Genomic DNA, 15722 nt, shown 5'->3' with positions numbered 1-15722 from the left:
TTCGTACCCTGAAATCGGAGTAGCCTAACAAAATCAAATTTCGTCCCCTGAAAACATCGAGAGAAATGTGAAATGTTTGCGGCAACTCCGATCAGCAACTTCGGCTATGTTGTTTTTTTTTCTTGATCTTTTCAGGGAACGAAATAGGTTGCACCCGTTGAGTCTTTCTTGTTGCTAATTCCTTTGTTGAATTCACTTGTTGAATTTTTCCATTGGAAATGACAAAATTACTGCATTTTCTGAGTAAATTGCGGGCCCCCTAATTTGCGGGCCCTGTGCGATCGCACGGTTTGCACACCCCAAAGACCGGCACTGAATGAGGGATCCTAGGTATGTGTACGTGGTGACCTGATCCAATTGTTCTCCTACCAGCTTAAATTTTTCTTTTCTTTGCTAATAATTTAGATTAGCACATTAGAAATCTACTTATTTTAACATCAATAGTTGTGGTCTCACTGCATCAAAAAATACAATGACATCACGCTACCAATGTAAGCTATCCAAGGAAGTGCTTGCAAAAGCTATTGAAGAACTGAATGAACCGGAAAACGATGCAGATCGACTGGCAGCTATTGATCAACTGAGAGACGCGTTTAAGAAAAGACATCATGAGATAAAATTGGTACGAGAAGACGATCTTTTCATTCTCAGATTTTTAAGAGCAAGGAAGTTCGATCAAGAACGTGCATTGGAGGCCTTGACTGAACATCATAAGCGTAGAGCAGAATGGCCTGAAGTGTTTGACAAAGTCAACAACCCCATTTTGTTGAAAGATGTTTTAGAAAAAGGTGTTGTCTGTCCCATTGAAGGCAAAGCTAAGAATGGTTCAACTGTAATTGTGTTACGACCTGGATTGAAAGGATGTAACAGCTTAACAGACATATTTGCATCACTGTTTCTGTCAATTGATCGATTGTTAGAAAAATGAAGAAACTCAAATTTATGGAATTATTGTCCTGCATGATCAAGCTTACCTCAACGTAGAAATTGTTAAGCAAATGTCTCCACGAATAGGTAGACGATTTGTTTCCACTATGCAGGATTGCATTCCAATAAGACTGAAAGGCGTAAATATCACCAACGAACCTAAAATATTTGATGTCTTCTTTGCTGTTGTTCAACCTTTCATGAAAGAAAAAACTAAGAAAAGATTTTGTGTTCATGGAACCGACTTTACTCAGCTGTATACCATTATAGATCGCTCAGTGTTGCCATTTCTTTTTGCTGGATCAGGGCCAGAGCTTGATACAAACCGTTGGAAATCTGTCTTGCTTAACGAAGGCACTGCTTTATAAAGCAGTTAGTGAAACCAATATTTCCACAACGATATTTTTAAACCAATATTACAACGATTGATGATCAACTCTGGAAACAATAAAACCCAAAATACACCCCGAAGTATATAATGATATTCTCCTGACTCAGTTCAAGATAAAGTCAAATAATAAAACTTTATTTAGTCGAGCACAAGAACAAGTGTCGCACTGACTACGTTGACTTAAAGAAAATTGACTGTGATTTGTTTAATTCTCTGAATGTGATTGCATTTATCTTATGATTCTTGTTTATTAGATTTTTTATTGATGAACGTGTTTAAGTAGCAGAGGGAAACACTTCAAAAGCAAAGCCAGACATTTTTAGTGATAAGCAGGAGCCACAAATGTTGAAAACCTGTGGAAAGGGGCCACAGGCCACAAAACATTAAAATTAACCAATCACCGGCTTCCAGATTGTGCATAGGATATGACAAGCTATCTGTAATCTTTGTAGTTTAGCCTGTTTAGGGCATGACGTCGTTGTTAGATTACGACTCCGTTTGTCACATGAGCTCTGTAGGATACCTACGACAAGTGCACGTTGGATTGTCTAACAGTGTCTTGACCAGAGTTGCATTCCTGGGGGAGGGGGGCTCGGTGGAGCTTAGCCTCCGAAATATGAAAAAAGCTTGATGTAGGTTCCGTGCACTTTTCGTGGGCTTGTTTAAGGTTCCACTTTTCAGCTCTTCTGGCTGAACAACAACTTATCGACTGAACAAGTAACACTTTAACAGCTTTCTCACAACAGAACTGCAAAAATACACGAACATAAGTTGGTAGCAATCGCCGTTTTCCGTGATTGGGTCCCGTATAGTTAGCTTAATTCTATCATGCAATCTACTACATGTAGCCTGTATTAAATCAAGCTTTTTGCAAATAGGGCAATAAAGAATGACACAACAAATTTTGGTGCTCTTTTTTCATTCTAGATGTCTGCGTGTGATGTGACTCTTGCATTGAATAGCCTTTCCCGCCCATGTGCCATAAAATTTAGGAAAGTGGGTAAAATTTTCAGTGTGCGTTGTGTTGCGTCCTCACATCGTGGTATCAATGCTCTATGGAATAGTTTCCCAACATTGTATGAACACTTTACAGTCCTCACAGAAAGGAAAAATATTAGAGAAACAGATCGGGCTATGTTCACTTGTTCAGTCAGAGGTCTTTGCATCAAGATGGCAACCAAGGAATTCGTAGAAGATCTGGAGCTTTTAAAACATTGTTTTCGGCAATTATTGCTTTGTCAGAAACTCTCCAGACTGAGAATATCAACTTCGTAGTAGTTAATCGTCATGTCAAATGGACTGTTAATTCTCTATTTCAAATTTAAAAAAATCTGCTCAAGAAGGAAATTATTCGTTTGACGAAGTTGTTGAGTTCTGGAAGTACAAAAACTACTCCTTTGGAGACATAACGTTGGATCAGTTCAAAGTTCGACGTAGAGACTATCCTTCTTTTGGTCGTAATCGGTTTATTCAATCTTCAGTTGACAACATTGGAAGCAGGATGGTGGACACCAACAATGAAAATTCTGTGAAGAGCTTGGAAATTATTATACCAGAGTTATGGCCTGCCGTAATCAAAGTTCCATGACAAGAAGAGGGCGGATATTACGAGAAATAGAGGAGAGATTTCATGTCATCACTCTTATTTCCGATTTTCGATTGTAGGCTACTTTGACAATCCTTGCCATATAGTCTGCCAGTTACGATAAATTTGCTCAAGAACGTAGTAGCCTATACTAAACATGATTGCTATAAGTTCTGCTGAAGCCGAACGTCGATTTTCACAAATGAAGGGCCTAGTGCAAAAGGGAGGTATGTCAATTTTTACCAAATTTGAGTTAAGCACGTCAGGAAGTTCACGAGCCTGCTGCGCGTCTTGTGTAAAAAGGCCGTATGTGTATCTTGAGAAATGAAGGAGATAGGCGAAGGAAAAAGGGGATATGTCACATAATTTTTTTATCATTTCAGCGCAAAAAGGATATATGTCTGACATATATCCTTACTGCAAGCAACAAATTGCAATAATTGAAAATGTAACCTGCAAACCCTAGCTTATCCAAGCAAAGCATTCTCGAAATGATTTGTTTCTTTTTTGGATATACTATCTCGTGTTCAATGAAGTGTTGCAAGCAGCTCATTTTAGGAGCAAGAAATAGATTGTCTCTTTGCTTTTTTCTTGAAATCCTGTTCTTGAGTGTGACATATCTCCTTTCATGTGAATAAATTGTTGTGCAAAAAGGTGGTATGCCATTTCTTGTGCAAAATAAAGACACGCAACTTGTTTTCAAACAACAATAAACTGTACTGGCACACTTTAACAACCATTAGGGTCTGACACATAACCATGAAATTTGGTATAAAGCCAAGAAAAAAGCAGGGTACAAGGATATACTTTAACCTTCATATATGGAATGGCACTGCGGCAACTTTGAAGTGGTTGCGGACTCATCGATTGGCTGTGAATACTCAAGTTAAGCACTCTAAGCTGCCCACATTAAATGAAATCAGATCTGTGCAAAAACTGTTTGCTGGCTAAAATCAAAGTCAAAATTAAAATCCGCCCTGATAGCTCAGTTGGTTAGCGCGTGACTTCTGGAACGAAAAAGCTTCAAAATCAAGCGGCGCTGGTTCGACTCTCAACTTGCAAAAAACGCACGTTGAGGACTGCTCTCCATTCAGCGGCATCTAATGGATGGAATAATTCCCAGCAATAAAACTTCAACAATCGGAAACTTCACTCTGTCTATCTCGGTGACCGCGCCTGCGTCAGTGATTCAAAGTATGTGAAACTGCCAGGATTTAGCTCTGCAAGAAGCTTTCCCAGTCCGAGGATAAAGATTCAATCAATCAATCAAAGACTGTCGTGGTGCTTATAACTTGGCCCATAAAACCAAGACCTAGCAGACAGTCTATTTGTTTTGTATAATCTCGTTTGCACCAACTTGGAATATGCTTTTGTTGTATTTGGAGTTGGAGGCTACTGTTCGTTAATAACTAAATGAGATTTTAGTATAACTGCCACATTGTCAGCTTAATGGTTCTTATTCGTAAAGCGACAACCACAAGCGCTCATTTCAGGAAATGCATTTCCTCACTTTCCTACAGTCAATTTTTTTGCAAGTTTGCTTAGAATTGGCTCATACAAATAAATAGCCCACAATTGAGTTAAGAGATTGGAATTAGCTCATGCAAAGGAAGTTTCAGGTGTAAGCCTATGCAGTAAAGAAAAAGCAAAGGAGATTGCAGTGTAGCAACCAAGCCAAATTTTAAACTTATAATGTTATTTCGGATTCAACCACGTTTTCACGTTTTGTTGCTTCTACATTTTCTGTACTTCAAGCTACGTTTTAGCATGGGTTGTTTTTCGATATGATGTTCAGAAATAAAAACAAAGTGAACAGTGTTTCTTTTTAAAAAAGGTAAAGATTGTTGGCTCACCTACACCGATTACTTATACATACTTTATCTATAACAACACAGCTAGGTGTTAATAGAGCTCCCCCAAATAAAATGCTAGGAACACACCCCTGGTCTTGACGTCATTGAACATTAATTAGCATTAGCAGACTATATCCTGATAACTAAAAGGAATACATGTTAATGAACCTAGTTAACAATTTATGAAAAATATTTGCCATACAGCCTAATAAGCCTAGCTTATGTCGAGACTGAATAAATATTTGATGGATGACGTGAACTTATTTATTTAACAAGGCGTATGGTCGCCTATTGTAATTATGCAGTGTTCAAAGGCTTCACTGAGACAATGCTTTAATCTTGTCATATTTTAGTTTGCTTTTGAAGGGTACGGCAGCTGTCTGTGTAGCCTAAGTTTGCAAAAATGTGGCTCTGCAATTCAAGACAATTTGTGCACCATATTGGACCTCCCTCGCAGTCCAGTAGGCTAATGGGCATCCATGTTTAATGATGGCGCTTAAAAATCGGACAAGAAAGCGTTAGGTTAGAGCCCCAAACTCTTTCAAGGTAAAAAAAATATTTTCCTTATTTTAGCAAAAGCAAACAACTTTAATATTTTCTAGAGGAAAGAAAGTTAATAACGCTATGCCGACAATACAGTAGCGGATCTAGAAACAAATTTGGGTAGGACCAGAGTTTCAACAAAGCAAAATCGATAAGATAAATAAACAATGCAGAAGTTGCTGTGTGAAAAAGAAAAACTTAAAAAAGGGGTTGGCGGGCTTGCCCAGCGGAAAATCGTGACAAATATATTGTTGGTTTAATCACTTTTTGGGCATTTTTGGCGCAATATTGTTTCTTTTACCAAGATGCACACTTTGTAGGTGTGGGCTAATTATAGATGTCTAACTATCTATAGCCCGCTAAGTACATTAGGCTACGGCATGTAGGCTAATTAAATTCATCAAATTGGATTTGGGAAAAATGTTTGGTTTATGATTTAAGGTATTGCTTATAGGATACCATTAAAAAAAAATATTCACGACCACAGAAAATTTTCAAAGATTAATTTCTTTAAAATTTATATAGCCTAGCCCTATGGCTATAGTGTCGTGTGTCGTGTAGCCTTTCAGCAAGTTAGAACTTCGAAAATCTATTTGAGGTGTCGCCATCTTCATCTATAGTAGCCTATTTTCATGGCACATTTCACTTTTTAGCCTATTTCCATTAACACTGAAATTTATCGATTTAGTTGTTAATTTACTAGGCTATTTGAGTGAGCAGTGTTTCTTTCAGAATTTTCATTATTTTGTTTGTAAGATATTTCCTTAATCTATAAGTTATGTTATTTTTGTGGGGGATGCAACAATTTTTATACCTAGCCTACTTCCTTAATCCACTTCTGAAGCCATGCGTGCGGATTGCATGCACAATATCGCTAGTTAGGTGAATAAACTGTGATTGAGAGAGCAAAGCAACACAAAACATTTAGCAAAAATGGAAAAGAATGACAAATTAAATGTTACATATAAAATTACAAGCCGAAAAATGATGCACGAACAAAATATGCATAGGCCTCTGTATGGAAGTAGGCCCCCAGCTGGGGAGGAGAGGATTGAAATGCTGTAAATACGGATTTGCATGATTTCATTTTAAGCTATTGAATATCGAGCTTCTGTAGCAGTGTTTGTCTTTTTTAAACAGCCAAAAAACATTAAACAGATTAAAATGATTTGACCCCTAAACAAACAGGCGTGCTCCTCTCCACCGGGGGGTGTAGGCTACGGGGCCCTGCTTAAAATATTTTTGTTATGAGTTGCCAAAGTAAACTTTCGACGTTTAATTGCAACGTAACTTGAGCTACAATTTAGGTTAGCACATTAAAACATCATTTTTTTCATTTCAACATATAAATTATTAGACTACATCACCATTACAGACGATAAGATTGCTACCAAGCGAAGTTATATTAAATCTAAGCTATTTATTTTAACATCAATAGTTGTGGTCTCACTGCTTCAAAAACTGCAATGACGTCACGCTACCAATGTAGACTCACCAAGGAAGCGCTTGTAACAGCTATTGAAGAACTGAATGAGCCGGAAAACGATGCAGATCGACTGGCAGCTATTGATCAACTAAGAGATTCATTCAAGGCAAAAAATCAAGAAATCAAATTGCTGCGAGAAGACGACAATTTTATTCTAAGATATTTAAGAGCAAGAAAGTTCAACCAAGAACGTGCTCTACAACTTTTGACCGATCACCATAGGCATATAATGGATTGGGATGAAGTGTTTGACAAAGTCAACAACCCTGCTTTGCTTAAAAATATTCTAGAAGCAGGTGTTGTCTGTCCAGTAAATGGAAAAGCTAGGAATGGTTCAACTGTAATTGTATTACGACCTGGATTTAAAGGATGTAACAGCTTAACAGATATATTTGCGTCAATGTATTTAACAGTTGATCAGTTGTTGGAAGATGAAGAAACTCAAATTTATGGCGTCACTGTATTGGAAGACCTAGCTTACTTCAGTGCAGAAGTTGTTACACAAATGTCGCCGTTGGTAGCTAAACGGTTTGCTTCTCATATCCAAGATTGCATTCCAATGAGACTAAAAGGAATAGATTTCACCAACGAGCCAAAAATATTTGATGTTGTTTTTGCTATTATTCAACCTTTCTTGAAACAGAAAACTAAAAAAAGATTCGTCTTCCATGGAACCGACTTTTCTAAAATATATAAGAAGATTGATCGTTCAGTGTTGCCATTTCTTTTTGCCGGTTCTGGTCCTGATCTTGACATAAATGGCTGGAAGTCTGTCTTACTCAATGAAGGCACTGCCTTATAAAAATCTCATAAAAAATTAAATGAACTTTTATTGTGTATTTTGGTAATCCGCTGTATAAACAATGCATGTGTTTATTCAGTTATTTTGGACATGATATAGGCCTATGTCGAGTATGCTATAACTTACACCACCAGGTGCAGACAGAGGTATGTGTTTCAACACTGTTTCGTCTGAGTAGGTGTTACATTGTAAAATATAATCCATGATGCAAATCATGAGCCTTAATAGAGCAGACATTTTGTTGAGAGAATTGAAAGGTAAATGAGCCACACATATAATTATGACAGCTGGTAGGCCTGTGTTCGTTCGTTTGCTTTTACTTATTTTGGTTTCTCTGTGATGCTGCGCAGAAGACCAGCAGTGGCATACGGTGACCATGTTTTTTGGGTGTTCGTACTTTTTAGAAAGTTTCAACACATCCTTTATTTTTACTGTGACCCTTTATATCATATCAATCATATCACACCAGTGAGTTTTGATATGATCTAAACAGATAGGCTATTGAGCAAACTGCAAACCTCGCGTGTGACTGTCTAAAGCAGCGGTTCTCAAACTGGGGTCCGCGGTCCTTTTGGGGTCCGCGAGACAATTTTCTGGGACCGCAAAGCACCTTCCAAAAAAATTAACACGATCCCGAGAAAGAAGAATAGTGGAAAGTAAAACTTTTCAGGCAACTTATTTCAAAAACCGAAGTTAAAAGATATATTTTAGTAAACTGGCTTGGCCTCGCTCCACATAGTTTTTTAAGCCTGGCTTTTCGTTTCATTGTGATTTGTGATAGTCTTTGTTTTGTTTCTATCGCCTTTGTGACATCAAGGAGTGCATAGTGGTGACGTAGGCTACTCCTACAACACTCGTGTTTACCAGATCAAGAACATAATTACGAAATATAATTGACTAAAAAGGAGTTAGGCGAAGTTTTGAATTGAATGCCTTTCCAAACTTTTGACTTCTTTGGCCTTAGTCAAATTAGCCAAAAATTAATAACTTCTTAACTTTACTAATTTAATTTTTAATTTAAATTTGAGTACAAAAAGTGAAAATGGCTCAGCCTCGAAATAAATTAAGATTCAATGATTCCTATGTTCAATTTGGTTTCACTGTGATACATTTTGGAGGAGAAGAAAAGCTGTAGTGCGTGCTATGCTGTTAAGTGTTAAGTTTTAGCAAGTTCTGTTCTAAAACCCAGCAAGCTGAAAAGACATTTGGTAACGCATCATCCAGATTTTCAAAACAAAGATGCATTTTTTTTTAAACGGCAAGCTAATAGTTTAGTTAAGTCAAGATTTGATAGCACTAGTGATCAATGGAAGGAAAATACTGCCGAGTTAAGAAGGGCCTCCTATAAAGTTGCAAGAAAAATAGCTATGGCTAAGAAGCCTTTCACCATCGAAGAACAACTGATCTATGCTTTGTTGTCAAGTTATTGTATCAAACGTTTTGGGAAAATCTGAAGTTCAAAAGCTGAAGTAAGTGTCTCTGTCAAACGACACTGTGACTAGGAGAATATCTGAGCTATGGGAAAACATTTCGTCGCAGGTGGTGTCAAAAATACAGAAATCAATGTCACATTGATACCTAGCTCAAAACATGTTGGATGTAATGCATTGCATAATATCAAGATCATATTGAACCAAACCGAACCTAACATAGAATTTATAACGCCCAAGCAGGTGCACCCATTTTATTGACGTGTGCAGTGTGCATTTTTAATTGCATGTAATAAATAAATTATTTATTTAGAGTTTTTGCGCTAATTTTCCTTAAGATTTTGGTGGACCGTGAGTTGTTGAAAAAATCGCAAGGGGATCGTTCAACAAATTTTTTGAAAAAGTTTGAGAACCACTGGTCTAAAGCCTGCTGAAAAAAAGTGAACACCCAAAAAATGGTCACCGTATACGCAGTGCCGGTCTTAGGGTTTTTTGGGCCCTGTGCGGAATATGCTTTTGCGGGCCCCAATGACAATAATCCAATTCAGTGGCGTAGTTAGGTACTTTGAAAGGGGAGAGGCGGCGTGATCGCCAAAGACGACAACCAGCGGTGGGGGGTCTGGGGGGCCTCCCCCAGAAAATTTTTGAAAAATTACTTTGAATTTGGGACATTCTGAGAGCATGTTCAACAAAAATTTAGGTATGGAATATTACTGTGAAATGGTGCTGTCCGGTGGCATAGCAAAAGGATAAGATCATGCTTTCTTTGGCATTTTTCGGAAATAAAGCTATGTCTCTACAGTATGTTGAGTCTGGATGCAACCTATTTCGTCCCCTGAAATCGTGTAACAAAATTAAATTTCGACTCATTTCGTCCCTTGAAAAGATCGAGAAATTTTGAAATGTTTGCCGCAACTCCGATCAGCGATTTCGGCTATGTCGCTTTTTTTTCTCGATCTTTTCAGGGTACGAAATATTCAGGCGACGAAATAGGTTGAATTCGTTGAGTCTCTATGTTTTCTTGTTGCGAATTCCTTTGCTGAATTCACTTGTTGAATTTTTCCATTGAAAATGACAAAATTACTGCATTTTCTGAGTAAATTGCGGGCCCCCTAATTTGCGGGCCCTGTGCGATCGCACGGTTTGCACATCCCAAAGACCGGCACTGGTATACGTCACTGAAGACCAGTCTGTTTTCTAAAGCGCTGAGAGTAACGCAATCTGAGATGGCTGCAGATATTGCGTTATGCTGTATTAAAAACGCACATTAAGCTGTTGTCAGGGGTGGAAGTAACGACTAGTTGTCACTATTCGATAGCGTTATTCATTGCTTTCTGAATATCGAATGCTTATAGCCATTCCTTTTAAAAATAAATATCGAAAGCGCGCTATTCACTGCTTTTTTATGTAAGCAACAAAATCATTATTCGTTTTTCACTAATCGATAGCCTATTTAGGGGAACTGCTGAATCATTTTTTGTTGTTCACTTACTTCGTCGTCAAAACGAATTTACGAGATTTAGTTTTGGGATTACGGTACTATCTGACCTAGTCCCCTTCCGGTTTTCGAATTTTAAAGGATTAAGGGAAATTTTGCGGCAACACAGTTTAGAAAAACCATGCCAGTGAGAGTCGTTAACAGTGTTGCCAACCTTGCGGTTTTCCCTCAAATTTGGGCTTGTTTTTTTTAAAGTTTGAGGATTTTTTGAGTTTACGGGTTGCTTGTTTTTGGATTTTTTTTTTAGCCAGTCAAACTTTTTTCAATTTGTTTTTGGTAATTGCTATTCATTGCCTTTTTTAAGTATTGATAGCGGAAAGTCATTGCTTTTATGGGCACTATCGAATAGAGAAATAGTCATTGCTTTTTGACTAACGACTTCCAACCCTTCCAACCCATTGCTTTTTGACTAACGACTTCCAACCCTGGCTGTTGTAATTTTTAAGGATATTGATAGAGTAACTTATTAACTCTTCTCGTAAAAAATATGTAGGCCTTGAACTATCGTAGTTCACATTTGTGCATAGTCTAGTCATCAATTGAAGGCAATATTTTGATAAAAAATATTTTGTGAAGGTAGTTTCAATAGCAGACAAAGTTCTTGTGACAGCAAGCATGAGAACTTTGTTGAATATGTATAAGTAGGTTATGATGTAACCTATTTATGAACTGAATTATGCTGTGGATGGGGTGGCGAAATTTCTTTGTTTGAATGATGCGAGTCTTGGTTGCATTGTTATCTGTCTTTTTGCAGATCCTCTTAGTTCACGAGCATCGGGAAGGCTGTAAAACTCCTACTAGATAGGCTATGTAGTTTTCACAAAAAAAAATATTAGAAAAAAATATACGCGTGTATGCATGGGTTATAGGGACATGATGCATGTGCATGTTTCGATTTTATTAAATCAAACATAAAAAATGTGCAAACTGCTCTCGGGATTTGCGCTTGAGCAACACATTTCAGGACTGCTCCCCATTCAGTTGCACTTAGTGGACGGAATAATTTACAGACAACAATTAACACTTCCACAATCGGAAACTTTACTCTATCAATCTCGGTAGCCAGCCCTGCGGCCTGAGTCACAGGTTCAAGACCTCAATAAATATACGAAATTGTCAAGGATAAACATAAAAGAATTTGTCAGTTCGAAGGTAAAGATTCGGAACCAACCAAAACTGTTTTTGCATGAGGGCGGTAGCGTAACCAAATAAATTTTACAAGAGGGGGTGGGTAAATAAAGGGCAGGGATTTTTCAAGAAGGAGCATTTTCAGTGACGTAATAAATCAAGGCGATATAAATTAAGTTAAAATTGGGGTTAACGTAAAGCTAAATTTGAATTGGCGATGAAAGATTAACTTTTTTGGATTTGGAAGGTTTTATGCACAAAATTTCAGGAAGAGCATATGGCTCGCTGCAAGGGAGCTAGGGGCTTACTTAAAAAAATTGAAATAATAACCTAAAACTGCGCAATGTAAGAGTAATTTTAACGTAAATCAATGCTAAAACTCCGTCAATTAATGCTGTACCAGAGGGTGAAGAAAGTTAAAATGTAATCAATCAACAAGAAACTTAAATAACGGTTAAAGGAAGAAAGTGAGTCATGAAGAATCAAATTCTATACGCACTCCTATACAGTTTACAACGGGCATAAAATTAATTTAAATGTACGTCAAACAAGCACTTCCAATAGTTTTTTTTAAATAGCAGGAGAAGAGATGCAATCACTACGATTCATTACATGAGGCTTTTGATAGATAAACCAACTTTCCGAAAACATTCGTTTTTTATAATCATAAGTTACTTTCAATTGCATTGCATTGCTCCATGTTATTCTATGATCTGAAGTGATGGCATGCAGAAACGACAAAACACAGACGTTGTAATGTGCATGACAGTGACTCCAAAGCAGGACCACCACTCTAAAATATGGCAAGGCCGCAACACCAATTCAATTTTGTTGGGAAGAGTTGGCAACGCTGAAGTCGCTGATCAGATTCGGAATTTTTTAGAAATCAATGATTAGACCTAAATTGTGATGAGCCATCACAAACTCTTTACTTACTAACCTGAACCGCACCATAGGCCTACTCTTTTTCTAAAAATAAAGATTTTCAACTCTTTTCAATAACTTTGAAAAAAAATCGTAAACCGAAATGGACCAAGACAAAGGTTTGCAGTGCACATAATCATACATTTAGGAAAGAAGACAGATGAGTAGGCCTAATAAGCGGCAAGAAAAAAATAATTAAAACGAACGAATCGAATGAAAGACTAACATTTTAAAATAAGAAGATAGGACAGCAAGGAAAAAACACACTTTTTATAAATAATTTTTTTTATTCCTAACAAAAGTCTGTATTCATTGATATGTAGGCCTATCAATCAACATGTTTTGAAAACAAATTACCATAGCCTATTGATACCAAAAAAGAAGTGGCTATATTTACTGTGGCTTACATAAAGCCGTTCCATGCCATAAAATATATATTTACAGTGCTCTTATTGAGCATGCGTGTGGTCATCGCATAGGCTAATCTCCACGACAACCACCTTTGTTGGGTTGTTGTTTTAGATTGAGTTTGAACGGAAAGAACTCAACATGACCATATCGATTAATCAAAGAAGAGAAGAATTAGCTGTAAGGAAAAACATAAAGTGATTTTTTGTTGCTTATTTTATTGTCTCATTTTCGTAAACTATAGGCTATACTGTGTTTTTCTTCACAGTTTATGCTTCTTTATTTTTGTTAAATCTATGATCATATCCCAACCTTTACCGAGTTAAAGTTGTAGCCTATCAAGATTGCCAGATGGGCTATGTAGTATTCATGAGTCCCTTTCATTTATATTCTCATATTGATATTGCATGAACCGTTGTGTAGCGAGCAAAGTGTACTAGTGAGTAAAGGCAGAACATTATAACTGGCGACGAGTAGAGTTTCAGAAACCACGTAGGCTAAACACATCAACGTAAGACAGCAAGATGACTGGTCTTTCGCAAGCATTTCCATCTTTTGAAGAGGGTGATCCTTCATCAACTGGACAACGGTGGAACAAGTGGGTTTGTCGTTTAGAAAACTTCTTTATTGTCAATAAAATTAAAGAAGATAAAATCAAACGAGCATCTCTACTGCACTATGCAGGAGAATGGCTGTTCGACATTTTTATAACTTTGCCTAACACTGGTAATGAAAATGATTATGAGGCTGCCAAACAAGCTATCAGTAACTACTTCAAGCCTCAGATAAACATTGACTATGAAGTGCTGCAATTTCGTGAAATGGCACAACTGCCAAATGAAACCATCAATCAGTTTTACGCCAGACTTAGAAAAAAGGCTCAAACTTGTGATTTTGGTGGCGAAATTGACAAAGAAATTAAAAGGCAAATCATCAGCAAAACTTCTGACAAAAAACTGCGTACCAGAGCTCTAGAAGCAAAAAATCTGAATCTAACAAATTTGCTTGAAATAGGAAAAACCCTTGAAACTTCACGACAGCAAACAGAACATCTAGAACAACGGGCTCACAGTCAATCACAATCGATCAACAAAATGCACAAACTCTCAACAAATAAACAGCATTCATTCAAGCCAAAACCTACTAGGCCAACACAACTCAGACAGTCAACAAGCATCAGCAAGTGCTATTTTTGCAATGGCAGTTATCCTCATGCTAAGGGAAGGCAGTCATGCCCTGCATTTGGAAAGACTTGCAGAAATTGTGGAAAACCAAATCATTTTGAAAAATGCTGTTTAACTAAACAAAAACAATATCAAAGAAATGTTAGAGCTACATCTGAACAGCAAAGCAGTAGTGACATATCAGATTCTAATGAAGAAATTGCTTATGTATGTAGAATAAATTCAGAAAAGAATCCTACTGCAAATCTAAACATCAATGGAAAAAACATCAAATTTTTGCTTGATTCTGGATCATCAGCTAATCTCATTGATGAAGAAAACCTCAACAAAATACAATGCAAACTTTTCAAAACCAATGTTAAAATTTTTACATATGGTTCTTGCAAGCCAATGAAACTACTTGGCAAATGTCATGCTGACATAAAGACAAAAAATAAATCAACTTATGCCACATTTTATGTAGTGGAAGGAACACATGGCTGTTTGTTGAGCTACAACAGTGCTGTTAATCTAAACCTGTTACACATAATCAATCAAACTGTCACTGGTACAAATTCTAGCATCATTAACAAGTATGCTGACCGTTTTCAAGGCATAGGCAAACTCAAAGACTTCAAAGCCAAACTCCACATTGACAAATCAGTGATACCTACAGCTATCCCACACAGGCGATAAATACCATTTCACATTCGGAAAAAAGTCAACACAGAACTGAAATACTTGGAAGACCATGATATAATTGAAAAAGTCAATGGTCCAACACCTTGGGTATCCCCCATTGTCACACCACCAAAACCAAACAACCCAGAAGAAGTAAGAATCTGTGTGGACATGAGAATGCCAAATAAGGCTATACATCGTGAAAGACACATCTGCCCAACTGTGGATGACCTTATTCATGCACTAAATGGAGCCAAAATGTTTTCAAAGCTAGATCTTAACAAAGGATATCACCAAGTTGAGTTGGATGATGACAGCAGATACATAACAACATTCTCAACTCATAATGGGTTATATCGCTACAAACGTTTAAACTTTGGTGTGAGTTCAGCAGCCGAACTTTTTCAAAAAACCATTCAGCAAGCACTCGATGGCCTACCCGGTACACTCAACATTAGCGATGACATCATTGTCTATGGAAAGACTGAAGCAGACCACAACAAGAATCTTGATGCTTTATTGCAACGATTGCGAGAAAAGAATCTCACTCTGAACAAAAGAAAATGTGAATTTAACAAAACAAAATTGAAATTTTATGGATACACATTCTCTGACAAAGGCATTTCTGCACAAGACACAAAAATAAATGCTATAAAGAATGCTGCAACGCCAAAATCAGTTGGTGAAGTGCGAAGTCTACTGGGATTAGCAAACTATTGTGCAAGAACAATCAAAAACTTTTCAACAATCACTCAACCGTTGCGAGAGTTAACACATCAGAACACAGAGTGGAAATGGACTGCTGTGCATGATGACGCGATACAAGTTCTCAAAGACAGCCTGACAGGGAATGAAGTCTTAACATACTTTGACCTGAACAAAGAAACAGAGCTTATCGTAGAT

At 37.3% G+C, this 15722-nt stretch overlaps 1 protein-coding gene and 2 pseudogenes across 1 annotated transcript; all 3 read left to right on the top strand.

Moving 5' to 3' along the window:
• Positions 1–472: 472 nt before the first annotated feature.
• Positions 473–2203, top strand: LOC145788354 (alpha-tocopherol transfer protein-like; annotated as a pseudogene).
• A 4475-nt stretch (positions 2204–6678) lies between these two features.
• LOC145764868 (alpha-tocopherol transfer protein-like pseudogene) lies at positions 6679–10898 on the top strand (annotated as a pseudogene).
• Positions 10899–13499: 2601 nt separating this feature from the next.
• On the top strand, positions 13500–14834 carry LOC145788353 (uncharacterized). The gene has a single exon (XM_082600129.1). It carries the CDS (start codon positions 13500–13502, stop codon positions 14832–14834), a length of 1335 nt encoding a protein of 444 aa, XP_082456255.1.
• Positions 14835–15722: the final 888 nt, after the last annotated feature.

This window comes from Aplidium turbinatum, chromosome 2 (assembly GCF_918807975.1).
Source record: "Aplidium turbinatum chromosome 2, kaAplTurb1.1, whole genome shotgun sequence".
NCBI classification, from domain to species: Eukaryota; Metazoa; Chordata; class Ascidiacea; order Aplousobranchia; family Polyclinidae; genus Aplidium; species Aplidium turbinatum.
The sequence above is the reverse complement of the archived record's forward strand: the minus strand, read 5'-3'. Positions and strand labels throughout refer to the sequence as shown.